General features: G+C 44.0%; 2 protein-coding genes and 1 long non-coding RNA gene across 4 annotated transcripts; 1 reads left to right on the top strand and 2 right to left on the bottom strand.

Moving 5' to 3' along the window:
* Positions 1-22,239, bottom strand: LOC134089760 (chromatin assembly factor 1 subunit A-like). Its single transcript, XM_062544201.1, has 3 exons — positions 22,229-22,239; positions 466-545; positions 1-345 (listed from the first exon to the last, which is right to left on the bottom strand). Exon 3 carries the CDS (start codon positions 292-294, stop codon positions 1-3), a length of 294 nt encoding a protein of 97 aa, XP_062400185.1. The 5' UTR covers positions 295-345; positions 466-545; positions 22,229-22,239.
* Positions 2,618-11,893, top strand: sncaip (synuclein, alpha interacting protein). The gene is made up of 10 exons (XM_062543705.1): positions 2,618-2,861; positions 4,582-4,682; positions 5,214-5,277; positions 5,659-6,560; positions 7,254-7,433; positions 7,591-7,704; positions 8,685-8,810; positions 9,527-9,696; positions 9,850-9,948; positions 10,302-11,893. The coding sequence occupies exons 2-10, from the start codon at positions 4,626-4,628 to the stop codon at positions 11,269-11,271; spliced, it is 2,682 nt and encodes an 893-aa protein (XP_062399689.1). The 5' UTR covers positions 2,618-2,861; positions 4,582-4,625; the 3' UTR covers positions 11,272-11,893.
* On the bottom strand, positions 14,270-20,030 carry LOC134089674 (uncharacterized). Of its 2 annotated transcripts, none has more exons than XR_009940108.1 (3): positions 19,664-20,030; positions 18,950-19,058; positions 14,270-14,382 (listed from the first exon to the last, which is right to left on the bottom strand). It is a non-coding gene; the product is annotated as an uncharacterized LOC134089674 (long non-coding RNA). The 2 variants fall into 2 exon arrangements; XR_009940109.1 differs by lacking the exon at positions 14,270-14,382 and adding an exon at positions 16,931-17,019.
* Positions 22,240-23,463: the final 1,224 nt, after the last annotated feature.

Raw genomic sequence — 23,463 nt, 5'->3', positions numbered from 1 at the left:
TTAGGAAGATTTCCTGAAACAGAAACAAAATATTGACTGTCTGGTCTCACCCCTCTCCTCTCTTGCTCGCTTTTTCTCCAGTTGTTCAGCCTCTTTTTTCTTCAGAGCTTCCCTCCTCTTCTTCTCCTTCAGCTCTGCCTTGTGTATCTTGTCCAGCTTCTTCCTGGTCCTCTCCTCCATCTGACTTCTCTTTTTCTGTTCAGCAGCTCTGATCTTCTCCTCCTTTTTAATGGCCTCAGCCTGGAGACGTGCCATCTTTTCCTCCAACTTTTTGTCAATCTTCGCCTGCCACATCTGTTGTTGAACAATGACCTGTTCGGCTTTCTGGCTGCTGAAGCTCAGAGACTAAAAAAAACGAAAAACAAAATAGAAATGTTTTGGGTTAATTATGAAATGGAATGAAAAAAGATTGGATCTAAGATTGTGCATAATCAAACATTTCATTGCAACTGTGCGTTAAGTTACCTGGAGGCCATCATCAAGGCTCAGCTTGATGTGCTGTTGACCTCTCGAGCAGGTCCGTCTGACACCTGAGGAACAGACATCTGAGGAAAACAGACAAAGCATTGTTTTCAGTTTGCCACCGTGTTGGGTATGAATGTATAGGGTGAGATAAGGTAAATTGGGACACTTTTTGGTAGATCACAAATAAAACTATTTAAAATGCCAAACAGGGTGAAAGTGAAGACTTTTATCACTTCATATGAGTCTTAGCAACATTTCTGTGCAGAAAATATGCTTCCAAATATAATATTTTTTAAAGATATTAACCTTCAAAGACCACAAGACACCATACCTCAGACCAAGAAAGTGTTCAGGTAAAATGGGACACTCGGTCAGGTAAAATGGGACAGTCAGTTTAGAATTGAAAAATGTGCAACACATTGTAGAATAATGACAATGTTTATTTGTATTTTTTAATCATTGAATGATAGTGTTCAGATGTGTGTGTGGGTGGGTGCGTGTGTGCACAAGCACAAGCGTGCAAGTGTGTGTAAGTGTGTGTGAGTGTATGGGCCTACTTTGAGTGTGAAAAGGCTAATATGCGGCTAATATGCTAACACCTTAACGCTAATGGCAAATGTAATGTAAAAGTGTCCCATTTTAGCTGATTTTTTTGTCCCAATTTGCCTGATGCTAAAATTTATTTTCCTTAAAAAAGTAAAGGACACAGCCCAAAAGTTTTGATATTAATTTAAACCTCTCATGAAATAGCATACATTTCATGAGAGTTTTATATAATATTGTTTTTGTTTCAACTACAATATCCTTATGATTATTAAGACAGAATCGGCTTGCCATGGGGCTTTCCTTGCAATTATTGGGTCCACTGATGTTTTTAATCTTGGCACCTCCCATTTGTGATACTTTAGACCAATCAAAATGATTTTATTTGGTAAAGGACATATGTAATGACAATATAATGACATGTTTTCTGATTGGCTGCTAATATTTAAAGAGATAAAGGTCTAAAACCAACTTTGTCCCATTTTACCTGATGTCCCAATTTACCTTATCTCACCCTAGATGGGATGTGGCAAACGTGATATTTACCACCATCCTTCTTTCAGCTTGGCTTTTCAGCTGCTGTAGCCGTTATAGTAGGCCCTAGCCTAATAGTGTTTTTGTTTGTTTGCTTGTTTGTAAAAGTCTGTTTTGACTAATAAAAGGCATCTGTTCAGCATACACTTATTGCATTTCTTGAGTTATTAATAGCCTATTATGCATTGCCATTGTTGTTTATTATTAGTCACTTTGGACAAAAGCCTCTGCCTAATCCCTAGGCTACTGAAATACCATAAGGCCTATCCCCTTTTGATAAGCAGATCTCATGTTGCACTATCTAGCCTATTTTCAAATTTGCCATATACAATTAGGCTATATCCGCCAAGGAGGTAGGCCTATGTTTGTTTGTCTGTTATGGATTTCGATTACATTTTAAAGAAAGAAATTACCCAAAGAAGAAACTGTTAGGCTAAATGTGTGATCCGGATCGCCGTCTGGATCCAGGAGGCACTTGCGACGGTCTGTGCATTAGGAATGCTTTTCCAAGTCCTGTATTTAGAGTGCACATCGTGATCTATTATGAATGTATGGTCGCAAATAGACTATCAGACACTTGAAACACTGTTGATACCATCTATTGGTACATTTTAGTCACATAATAACACATATACACTTTTATAGCGTCTATTGAAACTTCAACAGTAGATTTAAGTCTAGCCTAGGCCTAGCCTACTGAAGTGATATTGCTGCCCATAGGCTACTTGGAGAGGCCTTTTAAAACATTATCAATATTGCCAAAAGTAGGCCTACCCAAAAAGCAGTCTGAATTCTAAGTCAAAATGTGTATGTAAAATGTTGAAAGTATCATCTTGTTACACATATGCGCTGCAGTGCGCACAAGCAGCCTGTCGGACTTTGTAAGGGGCTCCGTAGAATTATACTCAAAACTACACTGACCTCTAGTGGTAGAAAATAAAAATGGGCTTTTTAGAGTTCCAAACTCCAAACTTATCCTGAATACTGAATCGTCTCATTCGTATCTCAGCTGCTGAGATTTAACGGGTATGGCATGGATGATAAGACCGTATGGTTTCCTGGAGGTGTTTTATTTAATCTTACCTACTGGATAGCAGGCTAGGAGCACATTTTGGAAGTCATACCACTAGAGGGACACCGATTCCGTAGGAACGGAGCAATGCTCTCCAGATCCTCTAGAGCTCTGAATAACGGTGCGTCGACAGCTCCCCATGTCAAATTCCTTGGCTTCCAGCTAAACATTAAGGAGAACAGCTGGAAGATTGTTTGACAATAAGGAGAAGGCAGAAAAGGAATCAACGCCAATCACATCGGCTGAGGTAATTATATACAAAAAACTCGGCACTCATTACCTAATTACTGATGAAGACTTAGTTTTTGGTTTGATGCTATTCCTTCGTACTAACAAAATAGGTTGGTAACGTTAGTGGCTAGCTACAACAATGATTATGGCTCAAGGAAAGCTAGCCACGCGAACAATAACCAATGGTTGCTGGCAAGCAGGGCTCGCTACCAAACGCTAGCGAAGGAGAACTATTGAAGCTCGTGGTGTTAAACTAAACGGGTCGTCAGAAAAACCTAATTATTTATTTATAATACAACTGACGCGCTTTGTTGTTGATTGTGGATGCTTTTCACATAGGAAGATACATTGTTGATTTTAAATGATACAGTCGTATTAGCATGCTAGCTAATGCTAAGGTTTTCAGTCTATTTCAAACCTATGCTCAAAATTCGTAGCAAACCAAATCCCAGTTGTATGTAACGCTAACGTTAGCGAAATTGGCTAAGATCGGTATCCTTGATTTAGAATAGTAGGCCAGTCCGGGCTGTGGAGCGAGGGCACGTTAACAAAGCTATTATCCCACCTTGTTTTGTCAAAAGGCCACAGTAATTACACTTTTGTTACTAACGGGAGGAAACCTAATCGATTTACGTATGGATAATTCTGTAAGATGCATCGCAACTGAATTGACACATTGTAACAAATGTAGGGCGCCTTGTTTTGCCCCCTTGCTTGTCACCAGTCTCATTCAATCCATCAGCTGACTGTCACCTAGGACGCTGGCCTTGAAATTTCGGTTTTGTCATTACAAAGGCGTTAAGTTAAGTTAACTTTGACTACAGTTGCTTACTAAACAGGGACAGGGCCAGGTGCTGTCGTTGGACATTTTATTTTTTTAAATATTTTAACTGTGTTTCCAACGTATGTAACTCCTGCATCCATCCATTCTTCACACAATGTTGGCCTCAGTATTCTTTTTCCACAGGAAATGCGGGTTCACTTTTTTCGTATGCGATTGTGTTCCGCGAAAGTAACTCCATTCTCACACACCTATTTATAGAGATGAGATGTTTGTTGTTGATGTAATATTTTAAAACTTATTTCATAAAACAACATCTTCATTTATGCCAAACGCACAGCTAGTTTTAAACATAAGGTTGTCATGTCCAATCATATATTGTTACTTTTTATAAGTTCTCAAAACATTTTGATATAGGCCTACTTTTGTAGCCATTGGTGTCCATAACCATATAAAGGCAAGGGCGTCTGATTGTTGATAGCAGCTGCATGCAACCCTGAGGTCTGCACAAGAACAACAGCCATTGTTTGTGGTTCATGAAACCCCAGATTAAAGTGTTAAGTCAAATGCTAGCCTACTTCAGTAAAATATTTAGTTGAAGCTGTTTGGGGAAGTAAGTTTGAATGTATTATGCGGAAAGTGCACACCCACCCTTGAATAGCCGAGATGTAACTAGTAAAGCCGATTGTAAATGGTGATTTGTAATATCTGAATTAGTATTGCTCTTGGGATGGTGGTCATATGAGTGCACCCTCACATGAGGCAACTAGTTTGTGTAGCCTAGTTTTGGGTTATTTGAGACATATACGAATGTTTCTCCACATTGTTTGTTCACACATTTTTTGTATGATAGAATATTTGACTTTAGAATCTCATGCTATCTCTCCCTGTCTCTCTCTATGTCTGTGTGTGTGTGTGTGTGTGTGTGTGTGTGTGTGTGTGTGTTGCTCTACAGATTGCTTTCTCCCGGGTGGCCAGAGGCCAGAATGCTGGCCGGACATGGACGTCCCAGAGTACCTGGATCTGGACGAGATTGACTTCAGTGATGACTTAGCTGTGAGTCAAAACTAAACGAAAGAACGGCAGCTGCAGCACATCACACTTAAAAACTGGATGCCTTGATTTCATGACTCTATATTTGTTGATGGAATTTGTTTGTTTATGACTGCAGTCACTAAAATCCCCACACAGGGGTGAGCCAACACACCATGACTAGTCATGAACCCACACAAGCAGTAATGCATGTTGTACGTTCACTTTGTTACGGACACATTTTCATGTGACTAAATCATCTCTGTGCAGAGCAATGTGGTAGCTTAGATTACTGTAAGTTAAACAGGCGTATAATATAGGATAATAAAATATATAATATATCAGTGTTGTGTTGTGTAGAGTTTGAAATGAGCAAAATAGACATACATTTGTGTTAATGATGAATCATTCTATGATGATTTCTAATATCCAATTCCAATAAAACAGTGACATCATGAACAACCTGTTTTAAAGATTTCTCACATTGGCTGGCGTGGGTGTTTCATGTGATCATAAGTCATGAATGTGAAACTCTGGATGTGTTGTTCCCTCTAGTACTCCGCCAAAAGCATTCCAGAGCTGTGCAGAAGGACAGAAGGACAGAATGAAGAAAGACAAGGTACTGACCACCTGTGTCAGACTGGCTCTGGGAACCTTTTTGGGTTGCCGACATATTTGACAAATTTGTTTTTAGAAGCCACGCCCAAGTGGAGTTCTTGGTTTTATATGAGACATGACGAACCTCATTAATAAGTCTAGGTTTCCCCAGACATTTCATTGGAAGCATTTATGTAAAACAATAGTGTGTGTGTGTGTGTGTGTGTGTGTGTGTGTGTGTGTGTGTGTGTGTGTGGTTGTGTGTGGTGTGTGTGTGTATTGGGGTGAGGTGGGGGTCGCTGTGGTAACATAGTGGTGAAACACATGGAGTATAAATAAACATAGTGGTGAAATAGATGGAGTAGAGATAAACTTGGAGTGCAATGTGTGTTTGTCTTATCAGCTCCAGCCATCAATTGGAGCCGAGGTGTACCGCACAATGGGGCTGGTGTCAAACCTACAGGTATTGCCGACGTCTACAGCAAGTTCCGGCCGGTCAAGCGAGTGTCGCCACTCAAACACCAGCCCGAGGTGCCGGACAGCGAGGCGGACGGCAAGGTTTTGACGCAGAATGGCGAGCGGAGCAAAGACGAGGGAAACGTGGCCAAAGTGGGCCAGGTGGCCGGGGGGGCGCCATCTGCCTCCGAGCCCCAGGGTGTGAAGCCCCGCATGGGCGTGAACGCAGGGGCCCTGCTGGGAGAGCTGGAGCATTATGACCTGGATATGGATGAGATCCTGGACGTGCCCTACATCAAGTCCAGCCAGCAGATGGCGACTCTGCCCAGGGTGGGCTCCGATCGCAGGGCCCTGGGCGGCTCGGGGTCTGTGGGGGGCGCCGGGGGCAGCGGTGGCAGCAGCACCAGCGAGAGGAGCCACGGCCTGAGCCGCACCTCCACCCTGCCCCACAGCGACAGCGCCGCAGCAGGGCCGCAGCTCTGCGTCCTCTCCCCCGTCAAGTGGCCCGACATGCGCAAGTCCAAATCCCTGGAGCCCGACTTCCTGCGCTCGCCTACGGGCGCCTTCCAGCCCGTGTGCCCCTCCGCTGCCACGGCTCTGCACTGCACCTCCACACCTGACGGGGGCGCTCTGGCAGTAAGCAGACCATATCCCGACATGCAGGCCCTGAAAGCAGGGTCAGATGTATCAGGGAGCCAGTCCATGTTCCCCCTGCAAGGTGGCACCACGGGCAGGCAGGAAGCTGGGAAGGCCTGGGGGGGCTCCAGGGGCTTTGGAGAATGTGACGACGAGGCCAAGAAGAGCCAGAACATCATCAACATTGTCCGCGAGGGACAGATCTCACTGCTGGTGAGAAAACATTTGAACTAGTTCTTGCAGGTCCCCCTGTTCTCTTCTCAGTATTCAGTGTCATTGTTTGCACATCGGTTCATATTCACGGGTGGTTGCTCCGCACTGACCGATGTGTTTGTGAAATGTTCTCTAGAAAGAAAGCCAGAGGAATGTAGAAAATGCATCACATATTACTGCATTCCTTGATGGTAAATGACAACAAAGAACTTAGGAATCAATAAGTGTAGTATACAGAATATGTGCAATATCCATGGTATAAAGTGTGTAACTCAGATTAAGACATTTGTCTCCTAGTCCTCTGGGGTAAACTTGTCCTGTAATCGCCAGAAAAAGGTTGGAATGTCAGAGTAATGACATTTTAAGCGTACAGTTTGTGTTGCCAGTCACCATAGCTTTGAGTTCATTTGATTCGTTCGGGCCAACCATGAACACCACTGGACTGGAGTTTACATTGGCTTTGGCTTTGGGGTATTTTTCTTTCCCATTCTGACCAAATGCCATGTCACAATGTATTTACTCTCAGCTCAACAGAAAAATGCCAAACTTTTGTCAAACGCGAATGCCCCATACAGCAGTGAACACTGGTACTCCCCAGTCCCCAGCCTACACACTGACACACATTGTGGCATCTGAGCGAGAGCATGAGATTAAAGAGTGCTTGTTGTGGTTCCTCCTTGTGTGCCCCTCCAGCCTCACCTTGCAGCGGACAACCTGGAGCTGATCCGGGACGAGGAGGGCAGCAACCTGCTGCACGTGTCCGCCTCGCACGGCCACGCCGACTGCCTGCAGCACCTCACCTCGCTGATGGGGGAGGACTGCCTGACGGAGCGCAACCTGGAGCAGCTGACCCCGGCGGGCCTGGCCGTGCGGGTCAGTCTGGCCTCGCACCACACCGAGCTCGTCTCAACACACGCGCTCCAAAGGCCTCTTTAAATGCTCATGCAGCAAGAATGCATGGATGTGCCTATGGTAACTCTGAGTAACGGGTGAATCTCTGTCTGGTGTGTGTGTGTGTGTGTGTGTGTAGAATGGGCACCTGGAGTGTGTGCGCTGGATGGTGAGTGAGACGGAGGCCATTGCTGAGCTGAGCTGCACACGGGAGCACCCCAGCCTTATCCACTATGCAGCCCGCTATGGACAGGTAGGACCCCACGCCAACCACCTGCACCTGCCATGATATACCACAGCTACGACAGCTACTTAGTAGATCCACTACTGGACTCTTGTGCCATTAAAAAAAACTATATACACACAATGCCTATAGCAGAGACTAGAAACAGCCATCTGTGCAGTACAGTGCTATAGACAACTGCTCTACAGCACAAGTTCAGGGGCTTGTACTGGGACCTAGAGACACAGATGCTCCTGAAGGGAGGCTAGGGCCGAGGGGACGTCTGATATCACGGCAGAGCTGCAGCTAGTAAGCTGTCATTTGATGCCAGTCTAAGACAATGAGTGCTGCGCCAACAGAAACATGATCAGAGTGGTGCTCACCCACACCTGCCCTGCCCTGCCCTGCCCTGCCACCGCTCAAGGGAGATAGACTGGCTCACCGTTAACCAAGTCATCTGGTTTGCGCAAATGCCAAACTACTGTTCCAGTTCTGGTCAAAACACATTTAAAATCAAATGAATACTCTTCAGAATATCTATGACTGGTACCTCCACTGCATTATAGGGTGGTCTTTGAGTTATGAATTTTTGATCCATGATACGCCTCATTCCACTTTCACTTATAAGGAATTAATGAGAAGAAATATCTATTGTTGTAACTTTATCTCTGCTCTTGCAGTTGATCTCATTATGCCATGAGCATCATCCTCTCTAGTTTCCTCTAACTATGGTATTATTTTGTTGTTTTGTTTTTATTTTTACTTTGAGTAGGGAATTTACTCTTTGAACATTTCCCCTCAGACTCAAGTACTGTATATTTTTATTTTTATTGTGCACTTGTTCTTGGAGCTTCCTGTGCCAGGGAGGTCTTTTCCCTGAATGTGCTATGAGTCATTTGTGTTTGTGTCCCTCGATGCTGTTGTTTTCCTCCTGACGTTATTGTTTGTGTGTGCGTGTGCGTGCACGTGCGTGTGTGTGTGCGTGTGTGTGTGTGTGCGTGCGTGCTCAGGAGCGCATCCTGCTGTGGCTGCTGCAGTTCATGCAGGAGCAGGGCATCTCCCTGGACGAGCTGGACCAGCAGGGGAACAGCGCCGTGCACGTGGCCGCTCAGCACGGACACCTGGGCTGCATCCAGGTAGGACCCGCCCCGCCCCCTCGGGGGCTCCCCGCCCGGCGCCGATGCCCTCCTCTCGCCCTCTTGGTCCTGACCTCGGCGCTTGGCCCGGCCTGCCCACTCTGGTGCCAGACGCTGGAGAGTAGGGCTTGTTTTTCTCCACAAAGGAGGCGGTAGAAAAACAGAGACAGGATGAGAAGCCCCTCCCCGCTGTTTCCTGCTGCTGCGCCCGGGCACAGCCTGCCTCTGCCTCTGGGCCTGTGCTGTGTGTGTGTGTGTGTGTGTGTGTGTGTGTGTGTCTGTGGATGGCTGCAGCAGCAGCAGCAGCTGAGTGGTGGCAGAGACACTCCAGCCACAGAATGTTAACAGTTGAGGGGGGGGACTGTTGACACACATGCAGCCACAACACATGACGCAGCGCCAAAGCAATCCAGCTGTACAGTTAGTTACTCAGTCCTGCATTTGCAAATCAGGAAACATGTGGAACCTTGTTCTTTTTGGCATCGTTTCTATCAGGAGTGTAGGACAGTGTTGAAGACTATAACATAGCAAGTCACCAAGTAAAGGAGAGATGTGGCTACTCAGCTGAATAAAGCTTTGTAGATGAGTTAAACTACAGATTGCGTTTACAGAGCTGAGTTCTGCCTGTTATTTTCAGCTCTACTGGAGTGATCTGGTCCATGTTTGTGTAGTAGTGGCATGGCGTGTTTCTGAGATGTGTCTCTTTGTTCCTCTAGACGCTGGTGGAGTATGGCTCAAATGTCACAGTGCACAATCAGCAGGGCGAGCGGCCTTCCCAGAGTGCCGAGCGGCAGGGCCACACCACCTGTTCCCGCTACCTCGTTGTCGTGGAGACGTGCATGTCGCTAGCCTCTCAGGTGGTGAAGCTCACCAAGCAGCTCCATGAGTAAGCCCCACCCACACCTCACCCTCCCACCCATCAGACTGACTCATGGGTGGTCATGGCCCCAGCACCACGATAAAGACACAAAGAGCAAGAGCAGACTGAGCTAGTGAGACGAGAGGGTGGAGTTGTGACTCTAACTGTTTCCCTTCCCAGGCAAACCACAGCCAGAGTGGCCTTACAGAACCAGCTGCAGCTCCTCCTGCAGCCAGCAGAGGCAGACGGCTCTCACGCATCTCAGCCCCTCTCCCCGAGGTCTGCTCCGCTCCTCTCCCGACTCTCCTCCTGTCTGCTCTTCTCCTCTTCTCCTGTCCTCTCCTCTCTGCTTTTCTCCTCTCCTCCTCTCCTCTCCTCTCTGCTTTTCTCCTCTCCTCTCCTCTCTGCTCCTCTACCTTTTGTTCCATCTTGCGCATCTTTTCTCTCCTTATCCCTGTGTGTGTGTCTACAGCCCATTATTTACTGCCACTCAAATCACTGTACCTTCTCCCATTACGCCATAATTCATCATATGAACATGTGAGCCCCGTAACACACACCTCTAATCTTGACCTTATGTGATGTCCCCCCTCACTCCTCCTCCTCCTCCTCCTGACCCCTCCCCCCTGTAGTCACCTGATCCCCCTGGCGGACTCCTGGCCTGAGATGACCCTGACGGCGGAGGTGTCTGGGGGAGATGGCCAGTGGGTGCTGAGGCAGCGCGGGGCCGAGTCAGAGACCATGATCCGGAAGCTCCTCAGCGGCGAGCAGGCGGGGGCGGGGGCGGCGGGCGAGGGGGGGGCCCAGAGGCGTCTGGGGGTGGCGGAGCGGCGCGAGCTCAAGCTGGCGCGCCTCAAGCAGCTGATGCAGCGCTCCCTCAGCGAGTCCGACTCGGACGCCTACCCGCCCGAGGACGCCAAGCACGCTGCCGGGACCGCCCCTGGGACCGCCCCCAGGCCTGAGCGGCCCAATCAGCTGCCCGTCGTCGCGGGCGACGAGCTGCCGCCGCCCCCCGGGGCCCCTAGCGGGCTGTACACGCTGACGAAGAAGCACCATCCTCATCCTCACCTGGCTCAGGGCTCCACCGCCGAGCGCAAGCTCTCCTTGGCGCTCAGGACTTCGCGCTCGGTGGACGGGCCTGACCCCTCGCCCACGTCCGATCCCAGCGAGGCCGACGCCGAGGCCAGCACAGACGCGGCGGGTCAGAAGGTCACCACCAGCCCCAAGAGCGCGCTCAAGTCGCCCTCGTCCCGCCGCAAGACCGCCCAGAACTTGAAGCTGCGCGTCACCTTCGACGAGCCCGTCGTCCACAAGGAGGCGCCCGAGGGCGAGGCCCGAGCGGCCGGCGGGGAGAAAGCCGCCACCGGGAGCAGCAGCAGCGGCAGCGGCGGCGGTCGCAGCTCGGAATCTGGCGAGACGTGGAAGAGGCCTTTCGGGACGTTCCGCTCCATCATGGAGACGCTGAGCGGTAACCAGAACAGCAACAACAACAACGGCCAGTCCAGCGCCGGCTCGCCACAGGGGCCCACGGGCAGGAAAACAGACAGCAAAGCCGGGGCCTCGGGCCTGCCCAAGGGCCGCAACAAGCCCAGCGCCGTCTAAGTGCCTTCCCCTGGCCAGCAGGAGCCGCTCAGCAGCAGGCCTCTCCAGGGCCCCTGTGGCTCAGACACGCAGGTGAAGCACAGGGAGCACAGAGCCTGGAGCTGCAGGCCTCACACTTGGGCCACATGGGACACAAGTGGCATCCACAAGAACAGCAGTAAAGACAAATGTTGAAATAAGATTTGAGCAGAAGGTCAATATCACATGCTTTTGGACAATGATTCCTTTTACAACCACAATTCAAAGAGTAATCAGGACCTTTTAGATTTTTTTTTTTTTAGTAACGCACTTATTTATAATTTTAATGTCAAACAAATATGCTTTTAGGAAGCACTCAAAATATATATTAGCACAAAACTGTAATCAGTGTCACTGTATATAACAAAAAAAAACATTTTGTATATCTATGATTGGTTTATTTTGTCAAAAACATTTATTGAAGCATTTACCATGAACCCTTCAACAACAGTCAAGAATGACTAAACTGCAAAAAGTCGATGTGTTGTATTGTGGTTTCTTCCCTATCATTCCATGTTTGAACAATCCTACGGATAATCTTCCAGTATCAATTTTACTTTCTTGAAAAATGGATGACATGAACAATAAATGATGTCTCTTGTAACCATCTTTGGTCATGTTTTTGATAACAGATTATTTTGTACTTTTAAGAGCAGGGCATAAAACTAAAGAGAATGCCTCAAATGACATCCAAAGTTACAGCATCAAACTGTCTTGTTGATGCTATTCATCTTCATACTGTATGTAGTAACTATACTTGTCAAATGTAAAACTCAAATGTTGGCCAAAGTAACTAAGTTAAGGTGTGCTGGTGATTTCGTTTGCGCTGTACTAACTACACTGCTGTGCCTACAGAGAGAGACCTCATATGGCCGGGTCATAACTGCATTACTATTCCATAACCGACTTAACAAAGTGCTTTTGTCCTGAGACTTGGAGATTCTGTTGCACATTAATTGACATTCTCATCTTAGCCACCTGATAATTTCTCATCTTATCTGTGTATTAGTATTCGGTGAAATGGGATTAAACATGACTGAAATGGGAACACTATGCTGGGGAGCCACAGGTGATCATGGCCTGCATCCCCGATGAGCACAAGAGCACATGAGTTCTGACAAAGGTTTCTCACAATCCATTGATGTGTGGCTATTTCAGATTTTTACAAAGAGTTTGAGCTATTTGCATGCATTATGCTGCTCATTTAAGGCTCCCTCTCATCTGTATTTTACATGACTCATGTGAGTGTAACAGGCAGACACTCGCACTAGGAGACACTTTGTGAGTTAAGAGCTTTCTATGGGCCAGGCTTACAGTACATATCAGGATATTGAATGGTCAGAGATTAAAAATGTGTACAGACTATGTTGAATGAACAAAGACTGTGGTGTCAAAAGAGGGATAGCAGAACTGGAAAATGTCTCAGATGGTCTGTTCAGTTAAATCTCTTCAGTCTAAAATGTGCTATACACATATCTGTACACATACACACAATGTGCTGTACACATAGCACGGGACTTACTAGCAGAAAATTCTCTGCAACTCAATATGGACAAGACAGAGGTCTTAGTTGTTGCGCCAGACAAAGTGCTGCCCACAATATAGCAAAACCTTGGCTGTCTTTCAACTCTTGTGCGTCCTAGTAGACCTTACTTAAATGAATGGGGTAAACACATAAAAAATAAAATCAGACTTGGGAGCCACTTCACCAACCGCCTATTCACGCCATGTCCAACCCGGAAGTCTCCACCCTGAGCAAATGTGACAGACATGAAAGGGTCTGGAGATGTTGTGGAGAACATGATGCCTGCAGCATCATTCAGCATGAACGGTTTGGTGGTGGCTCAGTGATGGTCTGGGGAGGCACACCCTTGGAGGGATGTGTGGGTACCTGTTCTGCATGGGTTACCAGATCTGCATGGCGCGTCATCAAAGACATTCTGATTGGTCTATTAGCCGTTACACTTCGAGAATTTCATTGGTCAGAATGTTGTTTGCTGTTCGATAATTCGCCTGAGTTTATTGATTTCTGTTGAAGGACCCAACGTACAGCGACGCACGAGCGTTTTCAAAATATTAAACTAGCCGGCTAGCCGACTACTAGCTACCACAACACGTAGACAAGCTTATTGTTTTACCCACTGGATTTGTGAATTAAACTAAGAAAATATTTGTTGCTGTATTAAATAACAAATGTTTAGCCTGTCAAAACTACCCAGCTAGTCACCATACAACGATGCACTGACAACTTTTTTGTAATTTCAAACACCGATACGCTGTATTTACCTACCGGTTTCGTCATGAGAACGTAACATTTTCACAAAGAAAGCATTTGTTGCCGTATTAGATTGCAAACTGCTTCTAACCTGTCAAAGCTTGAAACATAGAAGTAGCCTACCCAGCTAGCCACCAAACATCGATACACTGTGTTTACCTACCTTTTATGCCATAAGGAACTGCCGTTTTATTAATAATAATAAAAAAGCATTTCTTGCAGTATGACATTGCACACTTCTTCTAACCTGACAAACCTCGAAACATCAAACATCGATGCACTGCGTTACCTAACGTCTTTGTAATGTAAACAAAAAAAGCATTTGTGCACGTCTTCTAACTTCAGTCTGTAGGCTCTATTTCTTATCCTGGACTGCCATCTACTGGATAGATAAGGCAACAGCCTAGTAATTATGTGGAAAAAAACCTACATGTTTGATTTACCAAAACATGACTATGACTAATCATGGGGGTATACCACAGTGGAAACTTAAATCATTTGCATTTCTCATGCTAAAAATCTGAAATCAAAGGGAACATTATTATTGCATTGATTAGTTAGCTATTCATGTAAAATGTAGCTTGTCCATACATCTGGAAATCCATTACCACCAATATCAAACAAATCAATTCCAGAGAAAACAACAGTTGACATGTTTATTAGTATGTAAGTATTGTATTACAATATGTGTTGCATCTTGTAAAGATATTCATTAAGAGAAATCAAGTTTCAGTGTCCATGTCTCGTTGGTGCAAGTCCAAAGGTAGACCACTGTCTAGCACTGTCTCACTGTCCACTGTTCATTGAGGCCTGTCAACCTGTGAAAATAAAACCAACAAACAATCAGTGTTTTAAACTGGCTTTAAAAACTGTGGAAGAAATTTAGCCTAAAGGTCTATAACAGAGTCTGAAATAAGGTTTTTGTCTTAGTAGGTTATTAATCTCTGCGCAAAGAGGTCTCATAAGCATCAGGCAATCAGGATACATATAGACAAAGTCTGTAGAGAAACAATCAGTAGTTTCTCACACACTTGCATCGTATCATAATACCATTGTGTCACTACACCTTCTACACCTTCTGCACACACGACACAACTTGGTCAATACAATGAGTTACATTACAACAAAGGACATTAAGAACATTTCTATCATCATACAACACGTGATTTGCAATCTACACACCAGTTACCGAAACAGAAGAAGTGTCAAATAAAAACAATACAAGGTTAAGTTATCGGCAGGGGTGTAGTGGTAAAAAAAAGAGGCGGGGTAAACTATAAACTCTATGACCAGGGGTGCGTTCCTCGAAAGCATCGTAAGCCTAAGATGATCGTAAAGTCCCTCTTACGAACGTCTTAAGGTTTTCTGACTCTTTGCCGAAACCATCGTAACTTAAGAGCATTGTGAAAACACTCGTAGATCTACGAGTGCTCCAGGGTTCTCGTTACTGACTAATAGCGTCTTAACGCATATGCCTCAGTGGAGTCACCAGCAGGATATGCAGGGGGATTACAACTAAGAATATAATTATCCAACTTACGTTACCATTCTTTATTGTATTCACTTGTGATGACAAAAACAGCCAAACAAATTATGAAATGAGACGTTGCCAGAAAAGTTTGTCATTATCTTTATGCAGGCTATCTTTTATTAGGCCTATGAGATAAAAACAGAGTGGTTTTAGTCTGTGCTGCGTCAAAATCTAAGTCTAGGCTATATGTTACAGTAGCCTATTCAAGCCTACACATTTCCTCATTTTCTTACTCAACCTCTTTCTTCAAATCCTGGCGCAGTATAAAAACAGTTAGGGCCTACCATTTTACTTTGGGAGAGGTGTAGGCTAGGATCCACAGTGTTACTTTGACAGGAAAGGGAAATGTGTCATTTGATTCCATTTTCAACTGAAATATCAACAACCTGCAAGTTGCATACTCTTCTATCAGCATCAATATCAGAAGGTTATATCATATGATTTCTTATTTTATAAACCCCTGGCCCAGGTGACAGGGGGCAGGCTATATAGTATTATTAAGTAGGTTATAGTAAATAATGTAGTAAAAATTATAACTTTATGCTGCCCATCCTTATGAGTGGACAGAATGAAAGCAATACATCTTACCCAAATAAGCTGACATTGAGTAGAATTAAACTTATTTAATTTGTTGTGCTTCTTTTCTTATAAATTGTATGTCTACTGCAATCATATAGGGAAAGTAACTATACTGTGAATCGTTTTCTGAATCGAGAATCGTTTTTGAATCGAATCGTGAGCCTTAAAATCGAAATCGAATCGAATCGTGAAATTCTCTGAATCGTGCACCCCTACTTTTAACGTGGACAGCTCCCTTAAGAGCATCTTAAAGAGTGGTGCACGCGCGTTCACGCTACGAGCATGTTCGGGAAACAGTCAGAAAAACCAAACGATCGATCTTAAGATGAATCGTAGAAAACCCTCGTAAGTTTGTCTATCCATCGTTATCGGGAAACGCACCCCTGGACCATGACGCAGTCACTGTAAGGCGAATCACAGCCTACCGGTGTATGTGTATCCTGATATTCTTTATAGGTTACCATTTGATTGTACCAAGGTTATCACTGATTTTTCCCTCACAGGTCACGTAGGGTGACCAGACGTCCTCTTTTGCCCGGACATGTCCTCTTTTTGAAACCTAAAAATGTGTCCGGGCGGAATTTCAGAATCGTCCGGGATTTTGTTATTCTAGCCTAACGTGTTTTCACCGAATTTGCATTGCTCTCTCTTTCATTCACATATTAGGCTAATCACGCCCTCCCCCTACAGTTCGCTTTGCATTGAGTTGAAGTGTAGAGCCTGACCTTAGAGCTACCGTCATTGGTCGATATTCTCGGCCTAAACATTTAATTGGTTATTCACCTCATCAGCGCATACTTCCTTGTTTACCACTGGCAACGCGCAAAACTATCCGGCATCTTCAGCCATGCCGAAACGCAAGTGCAAGTTCACTGACGAATTGAAACATAATTTCCATGTTTTCGTCTCGGTCGAGATCATGCAAAAGCAGGCAGTTTAGGAGGACTGAAAAGTATCAGCCATTGGACAACTTTTTAACTTTAAAAATGTCTCATTTTGTGCAATTAGGTTTTATTTTTTATTATTTTTGTTTTACCATTGTTGTGCCTATACTTTACATTGTATAGCCTACAAAGTGAAGTGTCCTCTTTTTTGCCAACTCAAATCTGGTCACCCTAGGTCACGCAATCACTAATCAATGCATACACTGATTTAAGTTCTTTGCTAAATAGACTCAAGGAATAATATGGTTGAAATCTCTCTGTTCCCTCTCACACAAATTAGCCCATCTCTGTTCCTTCATTCTCTGTTGTCTTACCTCTTTCCCTCCTCTTTCCTGATCTCCTCTCTCCATTTCCCTCCACAATATGTCTCCTCTCTCTGCACTCCTCTGCCTCACCTCTGTCTGTAAAATTAAATTAAAATGAAGAAAAGATAGTTTAGCACACTATGTCCTGTCGATTAGCTGGTTACATTATAAGGCTATAGGCTAACCGTTTCAGACAAACTATTAATTAGAAAGAAAAAAAATAGCATGCATTTAATGTTTAGGTATCCAGTCTGAATGCTATAGCCTATCTACACATTCAAGTTAATTGACTTAACCCTATGAGCCCTAAGCTGTTTTAAGGGCATTTTCACTACCTCTAGTTAGAAGCATTTTTTCTGGTCATTGTAAGTGCCATTCACACATGCTACATATTGTTTTTTTCAGCACAGTCTAGGCTACCCAGATCTGCCACAATATCATGTATAAATACTTGCATTGATTTGATTGAGATTTTTAAATAATACAAATTTGAAAAGGGTACTGTACAAATTCTTACATTTTGACGTGTATCTCATCACCGCAAGCTAACAGCTCGACATGACTTGCATGGTTATGTAGGCCTGACTGTCCCGAAAATGGCAATATAAGAACCATGGTGGAGGTATACTTTGGGGCTGAGCAATTTACTGAAATATGTGGTGTGTGCCTTCCAGATTTAGTGCTGAGAAATGACTTTTTGACACTTTTTGCGCTTCATATTTGTGACACTAGCTGATCTGACTGGCCTGATGAAGGCCAATATGGCCGTAACGCGTAGGCCCATGTGCTTTTAAATTATCCTTGCCATGAACCATTAAAGGCTTTTTATATTTATAAAAATCTCGGCTAACCCTTTTTTCCTTTGGATTCTAACCTCACCCGTAACAGAAGAGCACCTGAGTAGATTTATAGACTCCTGAGCGTCCTAAGCCCTTTTGTGTCTTCTCAATGTAAAAAAGTGTTTATTTGTCAAACAAATTTGGATGCAGTATGAGTCTTGAATTGGATACCATACAGGAGTTTTCTCAAAACCGTATTATGAACGTGACTTGCCATAGAGAAACACATGATAACATTAGATTATGAACATAGGCTATTATGCCACACAAAAACATGGGGTAAGTGGAGCTAAATGAAGTTATTATTTTGCTGTCACTTCGTCTGTTGTATGGCCTAGAAGGTTGTATATGGCATCTGTGGATAGCACTAGCTCTCCTCTTTCATTTGACATGCGTGCCATATCTTTCTGATGGCGGTTTCACGAGTAAATCAAACGAGAGTAATGGTAGCCGAAGCTATATGACATTATTATTTGTTTGTCACTTCGTCTGATTTTATAATACGAAATGATCGATGTATTTGATATCAATGGAAAGCTCTGCTTCTCCTCTTTCATTTGATATGCGTGTCATGTCTGTGCGATAAGGGGTCCGCGAGTAATTCAAGCGAGAGTTCTGGATGCGTGGGTGAACGTAAAGCAATGTAGACTGTAAATAGCATATACTTTGATTTAACTTCATGATTTTATTTCATTTTCATACTTGATCGTACAGACAAGTGTCTAGTCTCGTTGGAAAGCCCCGGTTCTGCTCTTTCGTGCAATAAGTCTCATCTCGCTGTGACGAATAATCGCGGAGCAATGTAACAAAGAAGAATGTGTGCGTTTTTTGACGCACTTTGCGTCAGTCGGGCTCATAGGGTTAATACTGTGTTCCTGGTGGGGGCTCTCCCAGTCAATAATTTCAAATGGTAATGAGTCGGAGGAGCCTAAACTAACCCATTTTTTTCTCTAATGACTTTATCATGTCTGGAATTTTAAGCCATGTAACATCATCCACAAATAGTTGGGTAGACATTGTACTCTAGATTGTAATTACACCTGTCTCTCCCGGGTAATGCAGAGTGAAAGCCGTAGGTGTCCTTTTCGTTGAGGCCTGCCATGAAATAACAACAATCTTGGGAATAGTGTTCAACTTATCAGTGGGAACATGAAAGTAAAACCTGTGTAGTTGAAAAGCCCACTCACCACGTCAAGGTGCAGGCCACGGGTGGGGTGTAAGTAGGACAAGACACCTGTCTCTGCCGGGAGTAATGCGGAGTGGCTGACAAGGGTGGTCTTGCTAGAAAAAAAAAATCTGTGGAAGACAAACTCTGAAGATATTAGTTAGTATACGTACAGCATGGTGACACACACCCATTTTTTTTTGGCTCACCACCACCCCCCCTTTTCGGGGGACAATTCTACATTCTTAATAAAGCAATGAACTATGAAAGAGAGACAGGAGAGGGCACGCTGTCATTCATGCATTAAACGTGCGCTGTGCTGTATTATTGCTTACTGTGTAGCACAAGTGGCCTAAATTTAGTTATTTTTTTATGGGATAGACCCGAGCCTAGTTGTGTGCCTGTGTGCGTATCAGACCATCTCTCCTGCTCAATCAAAATGTATGCGCATGGATATAGTTCTGCATTAAGTTGATTAGGCTACAGTACGTGTTCATTAGCTATTCTAGCAGGGGGAGGTGGTGGATTTAAAAGTAGCCTAGACTATTTGGCGCAGGTTATTGCGCTGTCGCTGGCTGGTCGTCAAAATCATGCAGAATTGCTACGTTTTCTAACCGATGAAATAAATCACCGTTTGCAAAAAAACATTGACGGGTAAACAGGGCCTTAGTGTACTGCACTGAAGGTAACACAGACACACACACACTACAGTACAATAAGTCATCACTGAGCATACCTGAGCGCCAGAGGCTGGTGTGTCCAGAAGGGGACGTTCTGGTGGTTGGGAGAGGGAGAAGGGGGTCACGGCTGGTGGGGCATGCCTGCACGAGTCGACCTCCATGGCGGCAGCGAGAAGAGTGGCATCCGATGGACCCTAGTCAACAGGTGGACCGACAGTGCCCAGGGGCGGTTGTGCTGCCTTCTCCACATCCCTGGTCAGCACATACTTTTTCAGGTTTGTCCCCTGCTTCTCCCTCTCCCTTGTGGGATACAATGATGGTCACAGCGTATCCCACGTCGTTGCCGAGTAGCCACTGGAATGTCTGACCCCTGTACTGGCCAAACTGCAGCTCGCAGGCCGGTGGTTGGTGGGGTCACCTCCCTTCTTCTAGCCCTCGCCTCAGAGCGCACCAGTTCGGGGTTCTTTACCAGGGCAGTGGCAGAGACCACTACCTTTATGGAGGGGTCAACTCTGACGTTGAGTCCTTCTCAAAGCAGAAAATGGGCTCCATTTTCTAGAAGAGATAAGATTTCAATCACTATCCATCTAATACACATCAACTGTTTAGATCCTACTAATAGCCCATTACTGTACACAATAATACTTATTCATTAACATACATTACACATCAGGTGTCCTGTTTACACATGTAAACCATATTTACACTTCGAATTTTCAACTCCAAACTGTAGCAACTATATCTATGTGGTATAAGGAAGATACCCAAGAAGTCTGATCAAAGACTAAATACATTTTGAGAGATCCCTAGCCCTTGGAAAAGACGTAACTAAAATGTCCATTCACCTCCTTGTATTTAACTTGCAAAAATCACGACAGGTTTGTTTACACGCCTAAAGCATGTTTATACTTCAAATTTCGACTCAACATAGTTGAAACACCATGCATGGGGTCTTAATAAGTGTACCATGTTGGCTGGTCAGGTTTTTAAAGCATTTCCAGGGATACCATGTCATTACACAGCAGTGGCAAGCTAATTTATTTTCTATGTTTAGGATGCTAATAGCGATTTACGCGAACGCATCTAAAGCACAGTTACACTTTACATTTCGAGTCCACACAATTAGCAGTAGGCTACGATACCTTAAGTCTCAAAAAATAAACCCAATAGTTGGAATAGTATTTCAAACACGTTTCACCGCGATGAGGTTTGAATGTGACATGCTAACCTTTACCACGATAATGCTAAACTTGGATGGCCATTTCACTGCTAACTGATTCTTTTCTCAATAAAACTACACTTTCGCTGTAGCACATACTTTTACAACCAATAATGTCTTACCTTGTAATAATAATTGTCCGTTCTCGAGTCAGATAACTCCATCGCGGTTGTCACCTTCGTCTTCGTCGTCGAATGAACAGACATTGAACTTGCCATGTTGTGAAAGGGTCCTCTATAAATATTAAAATATTAAAACTTTAACTTCAGGCATCGCCTGAGCAGCTACGCTTCTAACCCCGCCGAATTCTACTCTCGGCTTTAGACCAATGAGGTGGCGACAAATCATCTATTATGACGCGCCATGCAGATCTGGTAACCCATGCAGATCAGGTACCCACACTAGCATGCCTTTGTCCAATGCTGATTACATCATCAGGGATAGTAAACTACCTGCCATGGAACTCTCCACTCAGTACAGTCATGTTTGTGTGTGTACTTGTAGTTAACTGTTGACACTGCTGTCTTTTAGTTTAGTAGGTGTTGCAACAAAAGTAGTAATCAGTAATTTATGATTACTTGCCAATGTTACATACTGTATTTATTTATATTTAAATGTTTACTTATGATTAAACATTGTTCATTAGTCTACCTTTGGTCAGTGTGAACTGTTGTAAACATGCTTTATAAATAAATATTACTTACTTACTTACTTACTTAGGCTACTTACCTTCAAACACAGATTATGGTCCAACATGATGGATGGACCCATGCAAATGATCTAGTTACTTATTTACTTTTCTGTGATTTTTGTAGAGATCAAACTGCATTTCTTTTGACTCAAACACATAGAAAAAACAACACCTGGGGATGTAGCAGTGGGCTTTCAGTAAGTGAAGTTAAACTGACGAATTAGGCCTCGTTTATTGGACAACAGCTTTGAGGCAATATCCCAGGGAGTCATCCCACACCTCGGAGCATCCATGGCGGTTTAATTGGGGCTGTTGTGTGTTTGGAGAGAGAAACGTTTAGGCCTGGAGCGCCTGAGCTGCCGGCAAGCATGAAAATGGAGGAGACAGGCGCGTGATTTGACAGGGGGAGTCATCTATAGATTTTTGTGTCCATTGTTTTGGCTTATTTGTGTGTGCTTTACTCAGTCAATCAAATATAATTGACACCGCTGGGCTGTGTTGTTGCTCGGATGACAGCAGTTAATGCCAGAGGAAGGGGAAAAAGATAAAAGAAAAAGAAAAAAGAAGCAGGAAAGTTCTCCCTGTGAGGGATGGGGAAAGGTTTCTGCCAAGGCCGTGACAGTTGTTCAGCCCTCAACAGCATTAATTGATGTAATGGTAGCGATGATGGAGATGGAGAAACAAGCAACATTTCAATATGATTATAATTACCTCGAGTTCTGCCGTGCATCGTCAAGCAACCTGATCATGGTCCACTGCAGAAAGTGTGTAGGTCTATATCCTAAATGTGCTTCCCCATAGCGATTATTTTGACACATTAAAACATGTTGCAGCATTCTCCGGATGTTCCTGTTTTACTCTGATTTCGTGGTGACTCGATCATTGAAAGCATTACGGCTAAGATAGTTTCACTTTAATTGGGAATGGTCCTCTTGCTTTAAATCAGTTGAGAATAGGCTATCACAAGTCTTGCTGATCTTCTTAGCCTTCTTAGGTTTCGTTTGTGAATGAAGATCGTTATAACGTTTATTACCAGCAGAGAGCAGCGTTGCTGTACTAAAGGGTGCATCTAGGGTTAGTGAAAACTTTCTAAATAGCCTACTGAAAATTCTTTTAGAACAAATTTTAAGGATGTGAAGGACTACATAACCTTGAATTTGAATGAAGAATATAGCCTACAGGCTGTTTACACAAGGCTATCAACGGTGAAACATTTTATACTATGATGATCCAATAATATGGCTATAAGAGAATTGACATTATTTGTGTGCCTATTTGTTTGTCTGTATACTTTTTAGAGAGGTGAAGTAGCTGGACATTGGGAAAATAATGGACTGATGGACTGAAATCTCAGGTATGGATAACTGTTGCAGACACAATATAGGCCTAACAACGTTTGGTTTATGGAACCAGCCATGATAAACACCCACTCCAAGACATAAAATATGCTCTATTAGAGAGAAGTTGTTTCAGTTTCATTACGCTTTATTGCATTTAACATAGAACTATTTGAATTACTGATAAATTGGGGAAATAAACCACACCTATGTACACAATGAAAACAAAAAGTATGTAGCTTTCAAAAGCCAGCAGTATGAAATATTTGGGCAGTGAAGGAGACTGCACTACGCACACGCCATATTTGGCCCTCAGCACCAGTGTTTCAGAGGCATTTGCTAAAAGACCATATGTCGTACCCTTCAACTTACATCATGTGAATTTTATTTGTATTATGTGTAAGACATTAAATTATATGTCATATCTCAAATGGATCAAGAATTTAAAAAATAAACAGAATATAACATTTGATTTGTCAGCGAAGGCTCTGAAAATTATAGGCAAAAGCATGCTTTGTATGTCAAAATTCCATCTGTTTTTCTTTGTTTTGTTTCTTTCTTTTTTTTGTTCTTATGCATCAAGTCCATGCAGAACACCTATTATGGCCA

This window comes from Sardina pilchardus, chromosome 8 (assembly GCF_963854185.1).
Source record: "Sardina pilchardus chromosome 8, fSarPil1.1, whole genome shotgun sequence".
Classification (NCBI taxonomy): Eukaryota; Metazoa; Chordata; class Actinopteri; order Clupeiformes; family Clupeidae; genus Sardina; species Sardina pilchardus.
Note: the sequence above shows the minus strand (reverse complement) of the source record. Positions and strands in the feature narration are given on the sequence as shown.

What these genes read in the sequence shown, in the direction of transcription:
- sncaip (XM_062543705.1), top strand. Translation starts at nt 4,626, where the DNA reads ATGGACGTCCCAGAGTACCTGGATCTGGACGAGATTGACTTCAGTGAT. An exon ending in ACTTCAGTGATGACTTAGCT is followed by an intron (nt 4,683 to 5,213) that starts GTGAGTCAAAAC and finishes TGTTCCCTCTAG; the next exon opens with TACTCCGCCAAAAGCATTCC. An exon ending in TCTCAGCCCCTCTCCCCGAG is followed by an intron (nt 9,949 to 10,301) that starts GTCTGCTCCGCT and finishes TCCCCCCTGTAG; the next exon opens with TCACCTGATCCCCCTGGCGG.
- LOC134089760 (XM_062544201.1), bottom strand. Translation starts at nt 294, where the DNA reads ATGTGGCAGGCGAAGATTGACAAAAAGTTGGAGGAAAAGATGGCACGT.